The following is a 17,181-nucleotide window of genomic DNA, read 5'->3' as shown; positions in this document are numbered from 1 at the left end:
TAAAGCCCGGGGCGGTTCTGGGATGGCCTCTGGGTCGCCGAATGGCCTGACCGCCCTGGGACGCCCGCGCCCTCCAGCACCGCTTTTCTGCACCGCGATTACAAGCCCCGGGGCGGGGGGAGGTGGGGGGGGGGGGACGGCTGCCCAGCCTAGGGGCGGGGGCAAGAATTCTGGGCATTCCTGGTAGATTCGGCCGCACCGGATTAAAATAAATTCCTAACAGGTCACCTGCTGCACTGCAGGGTCAGTAAATGCTCGTCCGGCCACTAGTTGCCCCTGGGGTGCTTGTCCGAGTGACCTGGGCAGCTGTTTAAAACACCTAGACTCTCGTCCACTCTCGAGGTTCGCAAGGAACCGCTTGGGTTGGGGCCTGGACGCCAGCATTTTTCAAAGCTCCCTGGGGAGCTTTTCAGACAAGCCTGGGGGCTTGAGTCCTGTCGAAAAGGATTGAGCTGTGTGCCTGGGTTCACCTGGGTGGTGTAAAATTTGTTCCAAGATGTAAATTTTGTACTAGAAGTGCATGCAAAAATTGCATTCCGCTCCACAATATGTGTCGTTTTATTTTTTTTATTAACAAAATCGTTTTTCAGTGTTTGTTTTTGAGAGACAGTGAGCGGGAGAGGGGCAGAGGGAGAGAGAGAGGGAGGGAGTCACAGAATCTGAAGCAGGCTCCAGGCTCTGAACTGTCAGCACAGGGCTGGCCACCGCCTCCAACTCATGAACCAAGAGATGGTGACCTGAGCCACCCAGGCGCCCCGAGTTTGTGTTCGTTTTAATATAAAAACTTAAGAGAATTTTCTGAAAAAAGATAAATTTATAATTCGTACAGATATAAAAATGACCCCCCGGGGGTAAAGTTTTATTTTATTCACATGAGAACAATCAGATGCTAACAGCCGGCACACAGGAGACATTGACAAGCACAAATTTATATGGAGTCACAGAATTGAACTGCAAATGGAGGCAAAACTGGTTTTTCCACAGGGGGGATAGAAGTCAATGGAAGCTCTTCCGGACAAGTGTTTCCATAGCCATCAGTACCTGCAATTTTTAAAAGGGTGCAAGATAGCTCAAGGACAATGAACTGGGCTAGAAGGAGATAGCTTGGGGTTGTGCTTTAAAGCATATATATATTTTTAAGTTGATTTATTTATCTTGAGAAAGAGAGAGAGGGAGGGTGAGAGCAGGGGAAGGGCAGATGGAGAGTGAGAGAGAGAATCCCCAGCAGGCTCCGCACTTACAGCGCACGGACTCAGGGCTCGAACCCACGCCCCGTGAGATCATGACCTGAGTCAAAAATCAAGAGTTGAAGGCTTACCCGACTGAACCACCCAGGTGCCCCAAGCATAATGTATTTTTGAAACAAGATTTTCTTCACAGTATTTTAAGTAACTATCTGGATTTTTTTTTTTCTTATAGTGCTAATACTCCTGGCCTCCTCCACACATCAAAATATCAGATTTCAAACTAGTCATTGGCTATAACATTTTTCTACTCTCTGGGCTTTGGGACAAAAATCCACAAATACACCTGGAAGTTACCACTAAGGGAAAAAGGAAGGGTTGAATGAAGGTCTTGGGAGACAGCAGATTGAGGGCTTTAGGGGCACAGACCTAAATTCAAGTTGTGTCCTGTCACACAGTAGCTCTGGGCCCCTTCTCCTGGGAGTGGTTTCTTCACTTGACTGTAGTGTGTAATGGGGCTCCAGAAGCTTCCCTCCCCGCTCCTTCTCAGTCTAAGTGGACAGCATAAGTCTTGTGGGAACAGGTTTTCTTTGTTAAGGCTGGGGTTCTTTCAGGGATCTCCTATAGTTCTGTAAACATGGCTGAGTGGCCGTGGGGACCCCTTTTCAAGCGGCCTTGAAGCTGACAGCATGGGAGGGAAGGAAGCAGGTTGTATTCAAGCCCAGGGCCTTTGGGGAGGAAAGAATTTGAGACCCATCCCCCTGTCAGCCTGCTCCAGGATCAGGTTGAGGACTAAAATCTATTGTCAGGAGAGGCCTGGAAATTTGCTTGCCAGGGACAGAGAGCCTGAGAGCAGATTGTGTAAGGGACTGAGAGCCACAGGACTCAGTACCCCTAACTTGCTACTGCTCTTTGGGGAAGGAGGGCTGCACTAGTGAGGGTGATTAAGAGAAGGATCACTTTGGGGTGCCTGGGTGGCTCAGTCGATTAAGCGTCCGACTTTGGCTCAGGTCATGATCTCGTGGTTTGTGAGTTCGAGCCCCCGCATCGGGCTCTGTGCTGACAGCTCAAGAGCCTGGAGCCTGCCTCAGAATCTGTGTTTCCCTCTCTCTCTGCCCCTCCCCCTGCTTGTACTCTGTCTGTCTCTCTCAAAAGTACATAAAAATTTTTTAAAAAAAGAGAGGAGAATCACTTTGTGTGAAGCATGGGCCTTGCTACAGCTTGTGCCCCGGGGCAGGCTGCACCCCACAGCACGACCGACCGTGTGGAGGGGCAGGCAACAGACTTTCCAAAGTCTTTGGACTTTCCACTGAGGAAGACTTTGGAGTTCTGTACAATTTGGGAGTAAGTGGGCTCCGAGAGGGAGAAAAAATAATTTTTCTTTTTTTTTTAAATTTTTAATGTTTATTTATTTATTTTTGAGAGAGAGAGAGCGAGCACGAGTAGGGGAGGGGCAGAGAGAGAGGGAGACACAGAATCTGAAGCAGGCTCCAGGCTCTGAGCTGTCAGCACAGAGCCCCACATGGGGCTCGAACTCACAAACTGTGGGATCATGACCTGAGCCGAAGCCAGAGGCCTAACCAACTGAGCCACCCAGGCGCCCCCCAAAATAATTTTTCTTAGACTTCCGGTAATAAAAGACAGATAAACAGAAGTTGAGCACCATGGGTGCCTCCTGTATGCATGGGAGATAACCTAGGAAAACTGAGTTGAAACTCTACGAAATGGCTGAAGCCGCCACTCTAAATACCATCTTCAGCCCAAGATTAGAGAAAGATGTCGGGACAGGTGGTGTGTGGGGGTGGAGGGGGAGGGGGCGTGGTGAGTTGTGAGAAGTTGCCCGGAAAAGCACAGCAAACAAGGGGCAGGTTGTCAGGCAGATTTAAGCCCCCGCCCTCTGCACTGGTAATGCTAGCCCTTTCCATCCATCTTCCTCTCCCTGGTACAGAGAGGGAGACCGAAGTGCCGATTTCTTTCACAAGATGAAACGTCCCCTTACAAAAGAGTAACATCCACTCATTCTTCAGAGCTGCTCCTGTGTTGCTGTTTCTGAAGAATATCCAGCTCCAGATAATTCTTACGCCAAAGGGGCGATTTTGGAATGTCCTCCTCTGCTTCAGTTTTCTGCCAGTGGGGGCACAGGAGGAGCTGGCACTCCATCCCTCAACGAGAAACGCTGAAGTGTATCCGTATTTGTACCCTGAGTTAAGGTCATACCCATTATACCTGTGAAATGCCAGGCATGTTGACTAAGCCCCATAAAATGGCAGTTGTCGTCACTGTTACCTGCAAAGCTTCCCCGAGTGGCCTTTGTGCCTGTTTCCCCAAGTGATCAGCATCAGACCAAGGTCACACTCCCAGGCAGACCGAGGAAACCAGGGCCGGCTGAGTGGAAGGGGCAGAGCCAGGCCAAGAGCTGGCTGAGGGCTGGTCAGCTGGGGTGCCCTCTGGGCTGGAGCCATGCTTCTGGGCAGCCGGCGTAGGGTGGGCATGGTCTCAGCAATGTCCCCAGTCACCAACTCCTTCTTTCCTGGAGTCCTGTTCCTGCTGAGGGGACAGAGGAGCCAGGGACAGTGGTGGGGAGGCCTTGGGGCCGTGTCAGCCTGATGTTCTTGGGACCTGGGACTGGCTGCCTCTCCATGCCCCAAACGGGACCGGGGTCATGGACATGTTTCGAGGGTTCCACCGATCTTGTTTGTTCCCGGCTCTGGAAGGTGCCTGCGGAACCTCCATGCCTGCGGAAAACAACCTCACCCCCAGCAGATGCGCCTTTCTCACCAGGACACTGCCACCCCCCCGTCTCTCCCATCTCCAGCCCTGTCCGCCAGGCCACTGGCCGCTGTCCCTGATGCCCTGCATGTTCCCAGCCAGGACTGACCTCCTTCCCCTTCTTGCGCAGGAATGCCACCCCTCCTTCAGGACGCAGAGGCACTGTCACCCCCAGGGCTGAAGGCTGCTCCCCATCCTGTGTCGGGCGGGGTCCTGACATAGTGGCCCCCTTCGGTGGGCAACCTGACCTTCCTCCCTTCCTCCTGCCATGCAGCACAGAAGCCCCACTCCTTTGCCAGTTCTGCCAGCTCAGGCCTGGGCCCCTGAAGTCTGAAATGGGGTCAGCAGCAAGGCCGCCCTGGGGGCCCACGGCTGAGCAAATTCCCATGCTGGGAAGTACAGTCTCCACTTAAAGCCTCAGGTCCACGGGGCCCACAGGAAGGGGGTGCACACCCAGGGCCCCTGCACCTTGTCCCTTTGCTCTCAAGATCAAGTCTGAACATCTTCCTGCAATGCAGGCCTGAGACTAGGCCCTACCTCCCTCGCAGGCTCCTGTCCGTTTTTCTTTTCTTTGTTTTTTAAAGTTTATTTATTTTGAGACAAAGTGTGAGTGGGGGAGGGGCAGAAAGATAAGGAGAGAAAGAATCCCAAGCAGGTTCTGCGCTGTCAGGGCGAAGCCTGACTTGGGGCTCGAACCCACGAACTGTGAGATCATGACCTGAGCCAAAACCAAGAGTCTGGTCACTTAAACTGACTGAGCCAGCCAGGCGCCCCTCCTGTCCCTTCTCACACCCCACCCTAGCACCCCCGGAGAGGAGCTCTTTTCTGCTTCAGGTACAACGGCCTCCTCTAGCTCTAAACTTCATTCTTCAGGTCCTAGCCGAACACAGTGCTGTCCCTGGAACCCCGCCCAGGGCTCGTCGCTTCCACCTTCCATCTCCCAGTCTCCTGGGTGTCCCTCCCTGATGCCCCTGTCCTCTGTGGACTGAGCTCGGGTTAGACAGAGGACCTACTGCCCCCCTCTGCTTTCTGGAGCCCCTGGCTTCACAGGGTATGAGGGACACAGGGGGCTGACAACTTGGGGGTGTGACCTGTGCTCAGCAGGCTGTGTGCTTGGTTTAACCCTCTGTTGTGGCAAACTGGAAATTCTTAACTTTTAAAACCAGGGGCCCTGCATTTTCATTTTGCACTGGGCCCTTCAAATTATGCAGCTGGTCGTCTGAGACATGGGAAAATCTGGGCAGAGGAGGAAGAGCTGCCGTGTCCCTTTTCCCTCTGGGGGCTTGGACCCAGGCAGCCGGGGCCGCGAGGGACAGCCGTTTAGTCCCGTGCCCCCTTCTGCACTCCTAGATGTTGTGTTACGTTAGGACCCAGCCATTCCTTCCACTTCCCTGGAGGAGAGGCCCAGTGTAGACAGCCGGGGGCATCTGACCTACTCCGTGATGCCTGGAGCTGGGCCCAGGCAGGGAGCGGCTGGTTTGCTCACTAGGGCCCCAGCGACTCTTCTGGGGACAGCTGCTCTCCCCAACCTAGAGGTAAGCAACTTAGGCCAAGATTCCCCATACCCTGCAGTCCCCTGTACCACCAACCCCGGACCCCACGGAGCCACTGTTTCAGTGCTTCTCGTCAACCGTATCAATGCTTCCAGGTTGACCCAAGGGACATCAGGGAGCCCGCGAGCTCGTGCACACCCCCACCCGACCCCGCTCACGGGCGCATCAGCCTCCACGGGAATGCACCATTAGCCGGCATGCTTCTCCCCTCCGGCGCCCCGTCCAGGGGGCGTCTCTCTGTGGTCTCTGCTTTAATCCCGGCACCCACATCCCTCTAAAGCCCTTCAAGTGGTCCTGTGTACCCACCAGCAAGAGGGAGGAACAAGCCGTGTCTTCAGAAATCTCTGGCAACCTGGGCCCCGGACACTCTCTGATGGAAATGGTGACAGGAAGTTTCACACCAGAAAACAACCACCTCCTTTTATTGAGAAAACAGAGTTGATCCCGCAGTCGCTTCCCAGGTGACTCCACCCTGAGAAATGAGGTGGCATCCTTCTGCACCCATCCACAAGGACCCCCGGCCCCGGGCGAGGTGGAACACAGGGGTCCCTCCATCCCCTCCCAGGGGCACACGCTGGTCTGCTCAGGCCCTGGAGAAGTAGGCGTGCAGGGAGGGCAGGGTTCTGGGCGGGGGGCAGGGGTGGGGGGCGCTGTGATGGGCACGGAGGTGCTCTGGGGGGAGGCGAGTGGCCGAGGGAGGTGGACTCTTGCTGGAATGAGGGAAGGGGAGGGAAGAATACCACCATCTCCTGAGGCCTGGCACTCTTTCCTTCCAGATTCTTCATAAATAAAACTTCACAGTAATAGAGGAACGTCCATCTCCGGGGCCAAACCAGCTGGTTTCCGGCCGGGGAGCCAGGCCTCAGTGGGACCGCACGAGGGCCCTGGGCCGGTGGGGCAGCACCGTGACCGCGGGGGGCTGGAGCACTGCTCTCTGGCCCTGTGTCAGGGGCGGGGGGTGGGGGGGCTGCGGCCCGCCCGGAGGTTCTGAGGATCGCTGAGGTAGTCGGAGCGGCCAGCCGCGCGTCCAGACAGGGGCGGATGGAGCATCACAGGCCACCTGGGAGCAGACACTGAGCAGCAACTCCAGGCGGGTCTGGGGGGCAGGGGCGGCGCTGAGGGCCTTCTGAGGTTCCGTCTCCTGGAGACCCAGGGGCAGGGACTGTGGGGGAAGGGGGGCCTGTGAGCCTGCACAGGGCTGAGCTTCTCCTGAAAGGGCTGCTTGGGCCCAGCGGGGGGAGACTGAGGCATTTCATGGGAGAACGAGAATCTTCTCTGTGAAGAAGAGAGGGCCGCCACAGACCCATCCGGGGTCAGGCCTAACCCGGGTACCTGAGCACCAGCTTCCTTCAGAGACCGCCAGGGCCTCCACCAGGTCACAGGGAGCCAAGCAGGGCACCCAGGTTAGGAGGGCGACCAGCGGCCGGTGGCCTGGTTCCCAAGATGATCCTCCCGCGGTCCGGGCAGTTCCCAACGGTCCTGGGCCTCAGCTCCACTTTCTGGGGAGTGTCTGCGCAGGGAGGCCTCCTTCCGGCTAACTGCACCCCATCACACCCAGGGGCGCACACGGCCCAAACCCTCCAGCTCCCTGCAGGGGACCACAGACCACGTCCTGGCTTTGCGGCTCCGGCCCCATGATTTCTGGGGCTCAGGAACACCTGCCCTCGCCCGGCCCGGTGGTCGGGCCGGGGTCAGAGCACCTGCAGCTTGCGGGAGCAGGTGAGGTTGCCGTGCACCAGCCCCCACATAGCCAGCAGCTCGGCGGGCAGCAACTTGTGCACCACAAGCATGGAGCGGAAAAAGCAGGGTTCCTTGTTCATGCGGCTGTTGCGGTTCCGAGAGATGCCGAAAGTCTTGAAGCCCTCGTGGGCCGTGGGCTGCACGCCCAGCACCTCCAGACACATGCCCAGGAAGACGTCGTCGATGGGGTACAGCTCCAGGGTGTCGCAGGCGTGATGCAGGCGCCGGGCCAGGCTGCCGGCCATGAGGAAGCCCCCTCCGCCCGCGTACGGCGGGTAGCTGGCCTTGCTGTACAGAACCCCCGGGATGTAGTATTTGTTGTCCTTCTTGCGGATCGGCCTGGCGTGCTGCAGGACGTCGCCCACAAACAGGTCTTCCTGTGGCTGCCGGTCCGCCAGAAATTCGAGCAGGTTGGGGGGATTGACGAAGACATCGTCGTCGCCCTTGAAGATGAAGTGAACTTTGGGGCAGTAGATGTCAAACCACTTGAGGAAGTGGATCTCCTTGAGGGTCAGGTTGAAGAAGCTGTCGAGAAAGTCCCACTGCAGGATGTCGCCGTAGAGGCGGTCTTCGTAGGCCAGCAGCTGCTGGTAGTGGGCCCGCTCCTCCTGCTTGGAGGCCGTTCCCAGCAGGAAGAGGGTGCGCACGGCGCCGCGGCCCCTGCCCACCGTCTCCTGCTCACGGCCCCAGGTCTGGCGGATGGCCTCGCGGCGGTCGTGCTGCGTGATGACCGACTTGACCACCACCAGCAGGTAGACGTCACCGTGGCACTTCTCCGGGTGGTTCAGCAGCATGGGGAAGTATCGGCAGTGGCGATAGGACAGAAACTGCCGGAAGTGTGGCTCCAGGCCCTGGAACCAGGGCTGGTGGGTCAAGTTGACATTGACCGAGCAGTTAGTGATGTTGATGTCCCAAGTCTGGGGCCCTCGTGAGGCCATGGGCGTGGGGGCTACCGCATCCTTCGGGTTCTTCCAGAAACTGTTGGGGTTCACCAGGTGTCCGCTTGGCTTCTGAGCCTTTTGTGGCTCTAGAGTGGGGGGCGGGGGTGCCTGCAGAAACTGGTTGGGAGTCAGACTGCGCTGGAATACCGTTACGGCCACCAGCAGGGCCAGGGACAGGCACACACTCTTGTAGACGGTTTTCTTCCTGGGGTGAGGGGATGGAGGGTGGTTCAGAGGAGAGAGGAAGGGGTGAGTCCCCTGTGACTCTCCAGCAGCCTTGTTCGGAGCTGCAGTCCCAGATGGGCGTGTGGAGCCTGGACACAGACTCAGGTCCTGCGGCCCAAGTGGTCAGAGGAGGGTCCTGCCTTCTCCCCCACCCTGACTTCCCTCTTCCAGGACCAGGGCAACCTCGCTGCACGAAGTTTAAGTACAAGCACTGTGGAGTCAGGCTGCAGGGGTTTAAATCTTGGCTCTGCCACTTATAAGCTTAGTGACTCTGAGTGGGTCCCCTTAACCTCTCCAAACTGTCATTTCTTTTTCCCCGGCATGAGGATAACAACAAGGAATTGGAGTGCTATCTAATGTGCCTGGCACACAGTGGGTATGCAGTCCGGGGATGCTGTGCGTCTACAAGGACGACCTCTGGTGGAGACTTCTGCCTATTCCCCGACCCCGGCAAGGCACCCGGTTTGCTTTCATTTCTCTGTGCAAACCTCATGACCCATTGGGGTGAACCATCCTGGGGGGCAGAGACAGCACCCGCTCTACAGCTTGGGAGCTCAGGAACCTCTGGGGGGACACCAGGGAGAGTCTCTAACGTGGGACCTGAAGAAGCCTGTCCCTTCCCCTTCCACCCTATCCATCTGATCCAACGCACAATAGCTGCCCTCATGGCTGAGCGAGGCCCGAGAATGGGACAGGGGTCTCCTGCCCTCTTACCGGCTCTGCTCAGCTTGGGCCCCACTCTCCCGCTAGGAGAGAGGGCGTTCCCCAGCTCTGCCTCCCCGGGGAAGGGAACACATTCAGACCTCCAGGGACCCTCTTTGTCCACAGAGCTCCTACCACACCCCTTTCGGAAGCAGAAATTAGAGCTTTTTGCTAGAGGTGCTGGCAGGCCCAAGGCAGGGGGCCTGAGCCCTGGGGCCCCAGGACCCTCTCTCCTCAGCTCACACTCTGGAGGTGGCTAGGCCTCCTGGCCTGGTCTCTCTTGTGGAGACACAGGGGCTGGGGGCTTTGGGGACACAGGCAGTCCAGAAGCGTGGCGTCACGGGGCCAGGCCAAGAGGGAGACAGCCCCAACCTCCAGAGGGGGAGCCGCGGGGCAAATGGAAGAAATAGACTGCAATGTGGCATTACAGGGACGCTGGAGAAGTTGGGGTGGCCCTCATGCCTGGCTAGTTGAAGGTTCAGGCACCCAGGGCTGGTAAATGCTGAGCCCCCTGGAGCGATGTTTTCCCATGGAGTCCCAAGGGTTCCCGTTTATGGGGTGGGAGGAAGACTGGGTCACCCCAGGTGCTGGAGTGGGGGGTGTGACCCAAGACTCGACCCTCCCACGGGCGACAGCAGAATGTTCTGGGTCAGGGTCTCTTGCCCCAAGCGTTTCAGCGAAACACCCCTTCTCCTGAATCAGGGAGGTCGGGACTGGAGGAAGTCCGGCGGGGGTCACCCCAGGGGAAGGGGATGCGGGCGAGGCCCCTCTGCCCAGGCCTATCCACCTGCACCGCCCCACTCCATTTGTAGGACTAAAGTCCCTCAGGGGAGTAAAGAGAAGGGGACAGGGGGAGTGGGGCTGGAGGCCCGAGCTCCCCGGGAGGAAGGAAAGCCCCTGGGGCGGGGGGGGGGGGGGGGGGGAAGCGGGGAGAGGACGGCGGTCGCCCAGGACGCAGGAGGCCCTCAGAACGGGGGACGCGACCGGGCTGCCGCAGAGCCCTTGAGTCCCCAAAGCCCGGGGTCCCGAGGTGGGCTCAGGGTGCCGCGGGGCCCGGGCCGGGCAGAGCCGAGGGGCCGCCGGCGAGGGCAGCGCGCACGGGCTCCGCGGAGCCCGCCCGCGTCCGGCTGGTGCGGGCGCCGCTCACCCCCGGGCATCCCGGCCGCCGCCGCCACCGCCGCCGAGCCCGTCCGTCCCGGGAAACTGAGGCCAGCCCCGGGGCACCCGGCGCGGCATCCTCCCATCCCCGAGAGCCGCCCGGCTCCCCCCCACCCCCGTGCATCCCGGACCTCGCGGGAGGGAGCCCAGGGTCCCCGCACCCCTCGGCCCGGCCCCCCGCCCGACGGCCCGGCCGGGTCCCCCACTCACCACAGAGACATGGCGGCCCGGGCCGGGGCGGCGGCGGAGCGGGGCGCGCGGGTCGCAGCTCTGGGCGCCGCGGCTCGGGGACGGCGGGCGGGGACGAGGACGGGGCGGGCGGGAGCGAAGGCCGGGCCGCGCCCCCGCCGCGACTTTCCACTTCCCCGCGGCCGGAGGAGGGACCGGGAGGGGCGGCGGCGGCCCAGGTGCGTTAACCCCTTCGGCGCCCCCGGCCCTCCAGCCCCTCGGCCGCCGGACCAGCCCTCCGCACTGCGGCGAGCGCCCGTGGCCCATTTCCTAGAGGCGGAACCCGAGGCCCGACCGGGAGTGGGGACCTCGGAGCCCACGAGGATCGCTCCCGTCACCTCTGTCCCCGGGTACTCGGTTTCCCCCGCGGAGCTTCCATGGAGTCGTCGGCCCTTCTGGAAGACTGTGAACCAGGACACCACCCACCTGCAACCTTCCTGGCGCCCCGCGGTCCCCACCGGCTCCCTCTGGCCCTATTAGGACTTTTTTTCCGTGGTAGGGGAGGCAGAGGAAGACAAAGCTTCCTTTTCCCCCTCCCCATTCCCTCTGCCTTCTCCCCATTCCCCTTTCCCAGGCAGGCCTCCCTGCACCCTGCTGTTGGGGCCCCTGGGCCAGCCGCCTAGGGCTTGTCTGCAAGGGAGAGGGGCTGCAGGGGGGGGGGCAATGTCTGTGAGATAAGACGCCCCAGGAGGCTAGGCTGGGCCGTGTCAGGGGCCACCGCTCCGGAAACCTTTTTCTGTGCCCCAAAGTGGAGGCCCTCTCCCCCTCTGGGGTCCCTCCTGCCTCAGAGGGCTCCCCTCACTACCAAGGGAAGGCCTACTTGCCTGGCCCCAACCATCTCTCTTTTCATCCATCAACAAATATTTCACTCAAACCCCTTTTTTGTCCCCAGCCTTTATTAATCTGCTTGTGTGTGTGCCAGACCCAGCGATTCCTAGGGAGTGGGCTCAAGTGACAGAAGACACAGAAGGGAATTCTTGGCTCAGCAGGGTCTGGGGAGATGGGTGTTTCCATCCGGGTGACTTCCAGAATCGTCTAGCAGGTAAAAACCTCTGCTGGTTTGGCCGTTGCACACCGGTCTGTTCTAGTCTTTCTCTGTGATGAGGTCCCATGGCTGAGCTGACAGCAGGACCTCAGAAAATGCCCATAGAATTGAAATGGAGGCATTTGACAGTGCAATAAATAGTAGCTAACATTCATCAAGCAGTTACAATATGCCAAGCATGATTCTAGGCTCACACATGAATCACTTAATCCTAGAGGCATGTACTATTTTATTCCCAGTTACAAAGGAGGAAATACAGGTGCCCAGAGGGGGGAAAACCCAGTGGGTCAGGTCTCATAGCAAACAAAGCCAGAAGGCTTGGCTGGCCCGAGAAGCAGGCCCCTGAGCCCTTCTCCAGGGGACAGCAGTGGCAGGGAGTTGTTTTCCTGCCAAGGGGTTCCCTAGGGAGGCCGGGAAGTCCCTGAGTATAGAGGCTGGAAGGTAGGAACTCTGATAAGGCCGTGCCTGCCAAGCTGGGCCCTAAACCTAGGACCCTGAGCCTGGGGTGAGGAGCCTCTTTATTTATTTTTTAAGATTTTATTTTTAAGTAATCGCTACACTCAACATGGGGCTCAAACTCACAACCCTGAGATCCAGAATCACATGCTCTACTGACAGAACCAGCCAGGAGCCCCCAGCTCTTTCTTTAAGGCTCCAGAGGCCCTTGGAGGAGGAGGAAAAACCCAAGATTTGATAGAATTTGCCGGCATGTTGCAAGTTCCAATCAGGGAATGTGAAGGGCCTTCCAGGCAAAATTCCAGTCAAGAACCCTGGGGCCAGTGCTGTTTCTAATGGCCCCTCCCAAGTAGGGAAGGAGCAGAGGAGGGTCTGACCTGCAGCCCGGAGCCCCTCCTTGGCTTGGCTGCCTGCCCCTGCCCCACTGGCCACCTGTCCCACAGGTCACCCGGCGCTGCACTCCACTGCCCAGGCTTCTGGGTTCTGCCCCTTCACCTTGCAAGTGTGGCCTGGAGGGAGGGCCAGGGAAGCCTGGCCAAGGACATCCCATCCAGGGTCAGCACTGACCTCTCACCCAGAAGCTATGGGGTTTCCTCAGGTGCCTGGGAGGGGCAGACACAGCCGCCCCTGGGAAGGGGCTTGGAGCCCAGGTTCTGAGACTGGAGGGGTGGGGGTGGGGTCAGGGCTCTACACTTCCGGGCTGTCAGTAGGGGCAGGTGGCTTATCCCCTTGAGACCTCAATTTCCTGCCAGCACAGGGTTACGCGAGATGACGCATGCAAAGTGCGTAGATTAGTGTCTCCTACACGGTGGCATTATGACAGGTTGGCTGCTGTTGATAGTATTGTTAATATTTGGCCTGACCCAAAGGCCCCAGAACCCACCGGGGCTCAAGGGGGTGGTGATGGCTGGAGACGCTAAAGGCCAACTGAGTGTTTGCCAGTGGAATTTGGTTCATTGAGAGGAACAGTTTGTCATCGTGGATTCATTTGATCTGTGCGTACCTACATGGAACTAGGATGGGGGGAAACGGATGAAAGTTAAATAGTCCCTGACTGCCCGGGGTGGGGTGGGGGGATGGGGATGTGGGAGCCAGGCCAGCCCCTGGTCAGTTCTCACCCTGCAGGCTGCTTGGGCCTGTCCCTATCAGGAAGCGCTCGGAGGCTCACCCAGTCTGGCTCATTCCACCTGCCCCAGCCCCTGTGGGCAGAACCCCAGCGGATTCCTGCTGATTATCTCAAACCACAGTTGAGGTGGTTGAGCAAGGCCCTGAGGAGGGGGAGGTCAGTCTGCAGATGGAATCTTCTCTGGGGCCCACAGCCCTGGCCAAAGGCTATGGAAGCTGCAGAACCCAGGTCCCAGGAGGTGGGGTGGGGCTGGGCATGGGGAGGTGGTCTGTCTGTAGCCTGGAGGGATGGTGGGGGAATGGGAAAGGTAGCTGGGTAGGCAGAGGGAGTCCCATGCAGCGGCGGTGGGTTAGATGTCCCTGTCACCGTCCCCTCTTCCAGGCTGAGGCGCTGCCCTGGAAGAGGGAGCTCAGAGAGCCCCTGATGTGGGAGAAACTCCCCTTCCCTCAGTCCCTCTTCCTTCCCCACATCTCCTGTGTACCTTCCCTCTCCTTTCCTCCCCATCCCTGCTCCTTTTTCCTCTGCCATTTCCCTTTCTCCATCCCTATTCCCACTTTCTGTTGTATCTGCTCCACCAACACTCTAGAATTGGTTGGAATCCAGATCCTGCTGGTTTGACGCAAGAGCATTGTGGCCGTTGACGGGGGAAGGGGTGGGGGGTGGAGGGGAGGCTAAGGACCTGCAGACATTCTGGTGTGGGGAGACATCTGAAAGGCCAGAGGTTGTCCTGGGTCAGCCTTTGACTGGACAAAGTGGGGCTGACTTGGGCCCCAGAGAACATGAATGCCGGGTGTAGGGAGCCCTGGGCTCCTTACATAGACTGCCGTGAACAGAGGCTGCGTTGCCCTGGCTTTAATCACATCAGTGCGGCAGTGGGATGTGTGTGAGTGTGTGATGGAATCCATTTTCGTGGTCAAAGACTCTGAGGAGCTACCCTACACTGGCAGCCATGGCCAGTGCTTCGAGTGTGGCCGTCTACACTTTGCAGAAGGCCTGCTGATTAGCAGTGGTGTATCAGAATTAGAAGTCATCCCTCTGTAGTGAAAAGAGTGTCCCTGAAGATGTGTGCTCGGCAACAAATACAGCACAGACCCCTCTCCCCATGACTGAACGAGTCCAGCAACCCAGCAGAGCAGTGCCCTGGGTCCAGAACTTTCTCTAATTGGTCCTGGGTGCCCCACACAATGATCTCACTGGAGTGTTAGCCAACCTTCGGCCATCATGGCCTTGAATCTACCCAGAGAGAAGCTTTCCTGCACAGGATGGAGAGTGGGGCTCCCCCAGGCTCCCAGGCAGGGATGGGGTGGCACTGACTTCATTGTAACTTACCGTCCTGTGAGGAGGTGTGGGGTGAGGCCTACCACCTTCACCTGCCTCTGTCCCTGGTGGCCACCCACATCTACTGTAGAGGATGACCACCCTGCAGGGCATCCTGGGAAGAACTGCCCAGTCAGGAGGACATAGCACAGAGGAGGAAGAGAAAGACCGAGAAGAAGCTGGCAGAGGGGTGGGGAGGTGGAGGAAGGGAGGAAGAGTTCAGGGGGGCAGGGAGGACAAGGTTTTCAAAGAATGGGGGATCTGGTCTGGAGTCTGGGAAGTCCCCGCACCCAAAGGAAGATCGGGCCAGAGAGAAGCTCAGATCACAAGGCCTTCAGAGAAGATGGGCGGGGGAGTTAAAAGGGGCTCCATCTGAGCAACACAATGAACAACATCCTGTTCCTGGGGACCCCCAGATGTCCTTCGATGGCCAAATGCTGCTCAAGCCAAGACTGAATGAACAACCAAGAAGGTAACATGGCCATGACCAGTGAAGATGTTTTTAAATTATAAGTTCAGGGCCTGCCTGCAGAGAATCTGGTGGAACCTGGGAAATTGTATTTTTTTTTTCAGTTTCCCAGATGATTCTGAGGTACAGGCAGGTTTGGGATCCACTGGCATTGAGCCCTCCAGTTCCAGCTCTCTTGGTCAGGTGTGAGCAGGGGCAGAGGAGGGACACTGTCTCCTGTGACCCTGAATAGAAGGAGGCCAGGATCGGGCGCCTGGGTGGTGCAGTCGGTTAAGCGTCCGACTTCAGCCAGGTCACGATCTCGCGGTCCATGAGTTTGAGCCCCGCATCAGGCTCTGGGCTGATGGCTCAGAGCCTGGAGCCTGTTTCCGATTCTGGGTCTCCCTCTCTCTCTGCCCCTCCCCCGTTCATGCTCTGTCTCTCTCTGTCCCCAAAAATAAAATAAAAACGTTGGAAAAAACAAATTAAAAAAAAAAGAAGGAGGCCAGGATGGGGAGGCAGCTGTTGAGGAAAATGGGGGTAGAGGTGGGGAGAGCTGAGGAATTCACTTTTCCCAGCCCAGCAGGTGGCAGTTAAGGAAGCTCGGGTTGTTTTGTGAGCTGGAGGAGAGTGGGAAAGGGTGGCCTCGGCCTCTGTGTGGGGTCTGAGGGAGCCAGGGAGAGACAGCAAGGAGTGTTCATGCCAGGCAAGGGTGTTACTGTTCACCAGGATACCCAGGCCCATGGCTGAGACATAGATCATTTAGGGCTCCTCTGGGTGTGAGAGACAGAAGCCCAACTCAAACTAGCTCAAGCAAAAGGAATGTATTTACTCCTATGGGGGGAAACCACTCTCTCTTGCTCTCTCTTGTTGTCTCCTCACAACCCACACCCCTGGATAGTCCGCCCATCTCCTGGCTCTTCTGCATCCGCAGGCTCCTTCCATGAGGAGTAGGAGAGAGGTAGGTGTGCAGATGGCCTCAGGCCTCTATCGCTCTATCTTGATGATCCCAGAGGAAAGAGGTGTTTTTTTTGTTTTTTGTTTTTTGTTTTTTTCCCCTCCCAACCTCCATGTATAAAATTCCAGGGAAGGACTCTCGTTGGTTTGGCCTCAGTCACATGCCCAAACCTGGGTCAGCGATCGTGTCTGGGGGCCTGGATACTGTCACCGGCTAGACCTGGCTCATGTGTCCCCTGTGGTCGTTGGGGCAGGGCCTTGGGACCAGCAGCCCCACAGGAACAACCTGGAGGGGCAGGTCCCTCAAAGGAAGCTGCTGTTATCAAGAAAGCAGGGGCAGAGGTGCCGGCCAGTCTTCTCACTCGTGCCGAATCCCCTTGGACTCTCAAATCGCCCTCCAAAACACACCTGTAAGACTGGGGGCCCCAGGAGGAAGAAGAGAGGGGTGGGTGGCTGTGTGGGCAATGCTCCCACGCGGCTTCCTGACAAATCCTTCTCTCCTGGGAGGGAGGAGCTCCCAGGCTGGCCGGTGGAGGGTGGACGCAGCTCCTTGGAGGGCTGGCCGCTCTCTGGCCCTTTTCCCTTGCCTGCGCCCCCACTGGCTGGTCTGGGGGTCAGCCAAGGCCACCCGGGGCTCGGGGGTGGGGGATGGGTGGGAGCCAGTCAGTTGAGGGCGGGTCTGGGCAGCCGCAAGAGAAGCCAGGGTTCACAAAGGCTCGACCCCGAACCGGGATCTGGGCAGGCTTGGGAGAAGAGGGGTGGAGCGGCTGCACAGGAACGGAGGAAGCGCTCCTACACGCGGCCAGACAGACGCACGGACACGTTCACACACAAGCACGCGCATTCGGAGAGACGCACGCATAACGCTCGTATTCGTACCCACAGGAGACGCGTAGTGAGAAAGACACATAGACACCCCCTACACGGGGATGCACATTTCTGGAGAGATGCACACATACACACACACCTGGACATAACCGCAGACACACATACACAGAGACTCATCACACAGGGACACGCCTAGAGAGACACGTACCTTCACACACGTACACTCACACACCCAAGGTTTTTCCCGGGAGGGAGGGGCCTTGCCTCACCACCTCACCTGCTACCGGTGAAACCCCACCTGGCAGGCCCACGGGCACCACCTCAGGATGAGGCCGGTCCCTACTGTATCCACGAGTAATGGTCTCTTTTGATCTGCCCCCAGGTCCTCGAGTCTGTGCCCATCCCTGCCTCCAGGAACCTCTGGGCACTGCCCACAGGCCCTTAATACCACCCACATCTACCCCCAGCCCCTCTTCCAGCCACCCTGGCCTTCTCCCATTTACC

At 58.3% G+C, this 17,181-nt stretch overlaps 1 protein-coding gene across 1 annotated transcript; it reads right to left on the bottom strand.

The window, feature by feature from the left end:
- Window positions 1–6,564: 6,564 nt before the first annotated feature.
- B3GNT7 (UDP-GlcNAc:betaGal beta-1,3-N-acetylglucosaminyltransferase 7) lies at window positions 6,565–10,620 on the bottom strand. Its single transcript, XM_027048030.2, has 2 exons — window positions 10,483–10,620; window positions 6,565–8,392 (listed from the first exon to the last, which is right to left on the bottom strand). Exons 1-2 carry the CDS (start codon window positions 10,491–10,493, stop codon window positions 7,198–7,200), a joined length of 1,206 nt encoding a protein of 401 aa, XP_026903831.1. The 5' UTR covers window positions 10,494–10,620; the 3' UTR covers window positions 6,565–7,197.
- Window positions 10,621–17,181: the final 6,561 nt, after the last annotated feature.

This window comes from Acinonyx jubatus, chromosome C1 (genome assembly GCF_027475565.1).
Source record: "Acinonyx jubatus isolate Ajub_Pintada_27869175 chromosome C1, VMU_Ajub_asm_v1.0, whole genome shotgun sequence".
In the NCBI taxonomy this organism is placed as follows: Eukaryota; Metazoa; Chordata; class Mammalia; order Carnivora; family Felidae; genus Acinonyx; species Acinonyx jubatus.
This window is presented reverse-complemented; position numbering and strand designations above follow the sequence as displayed.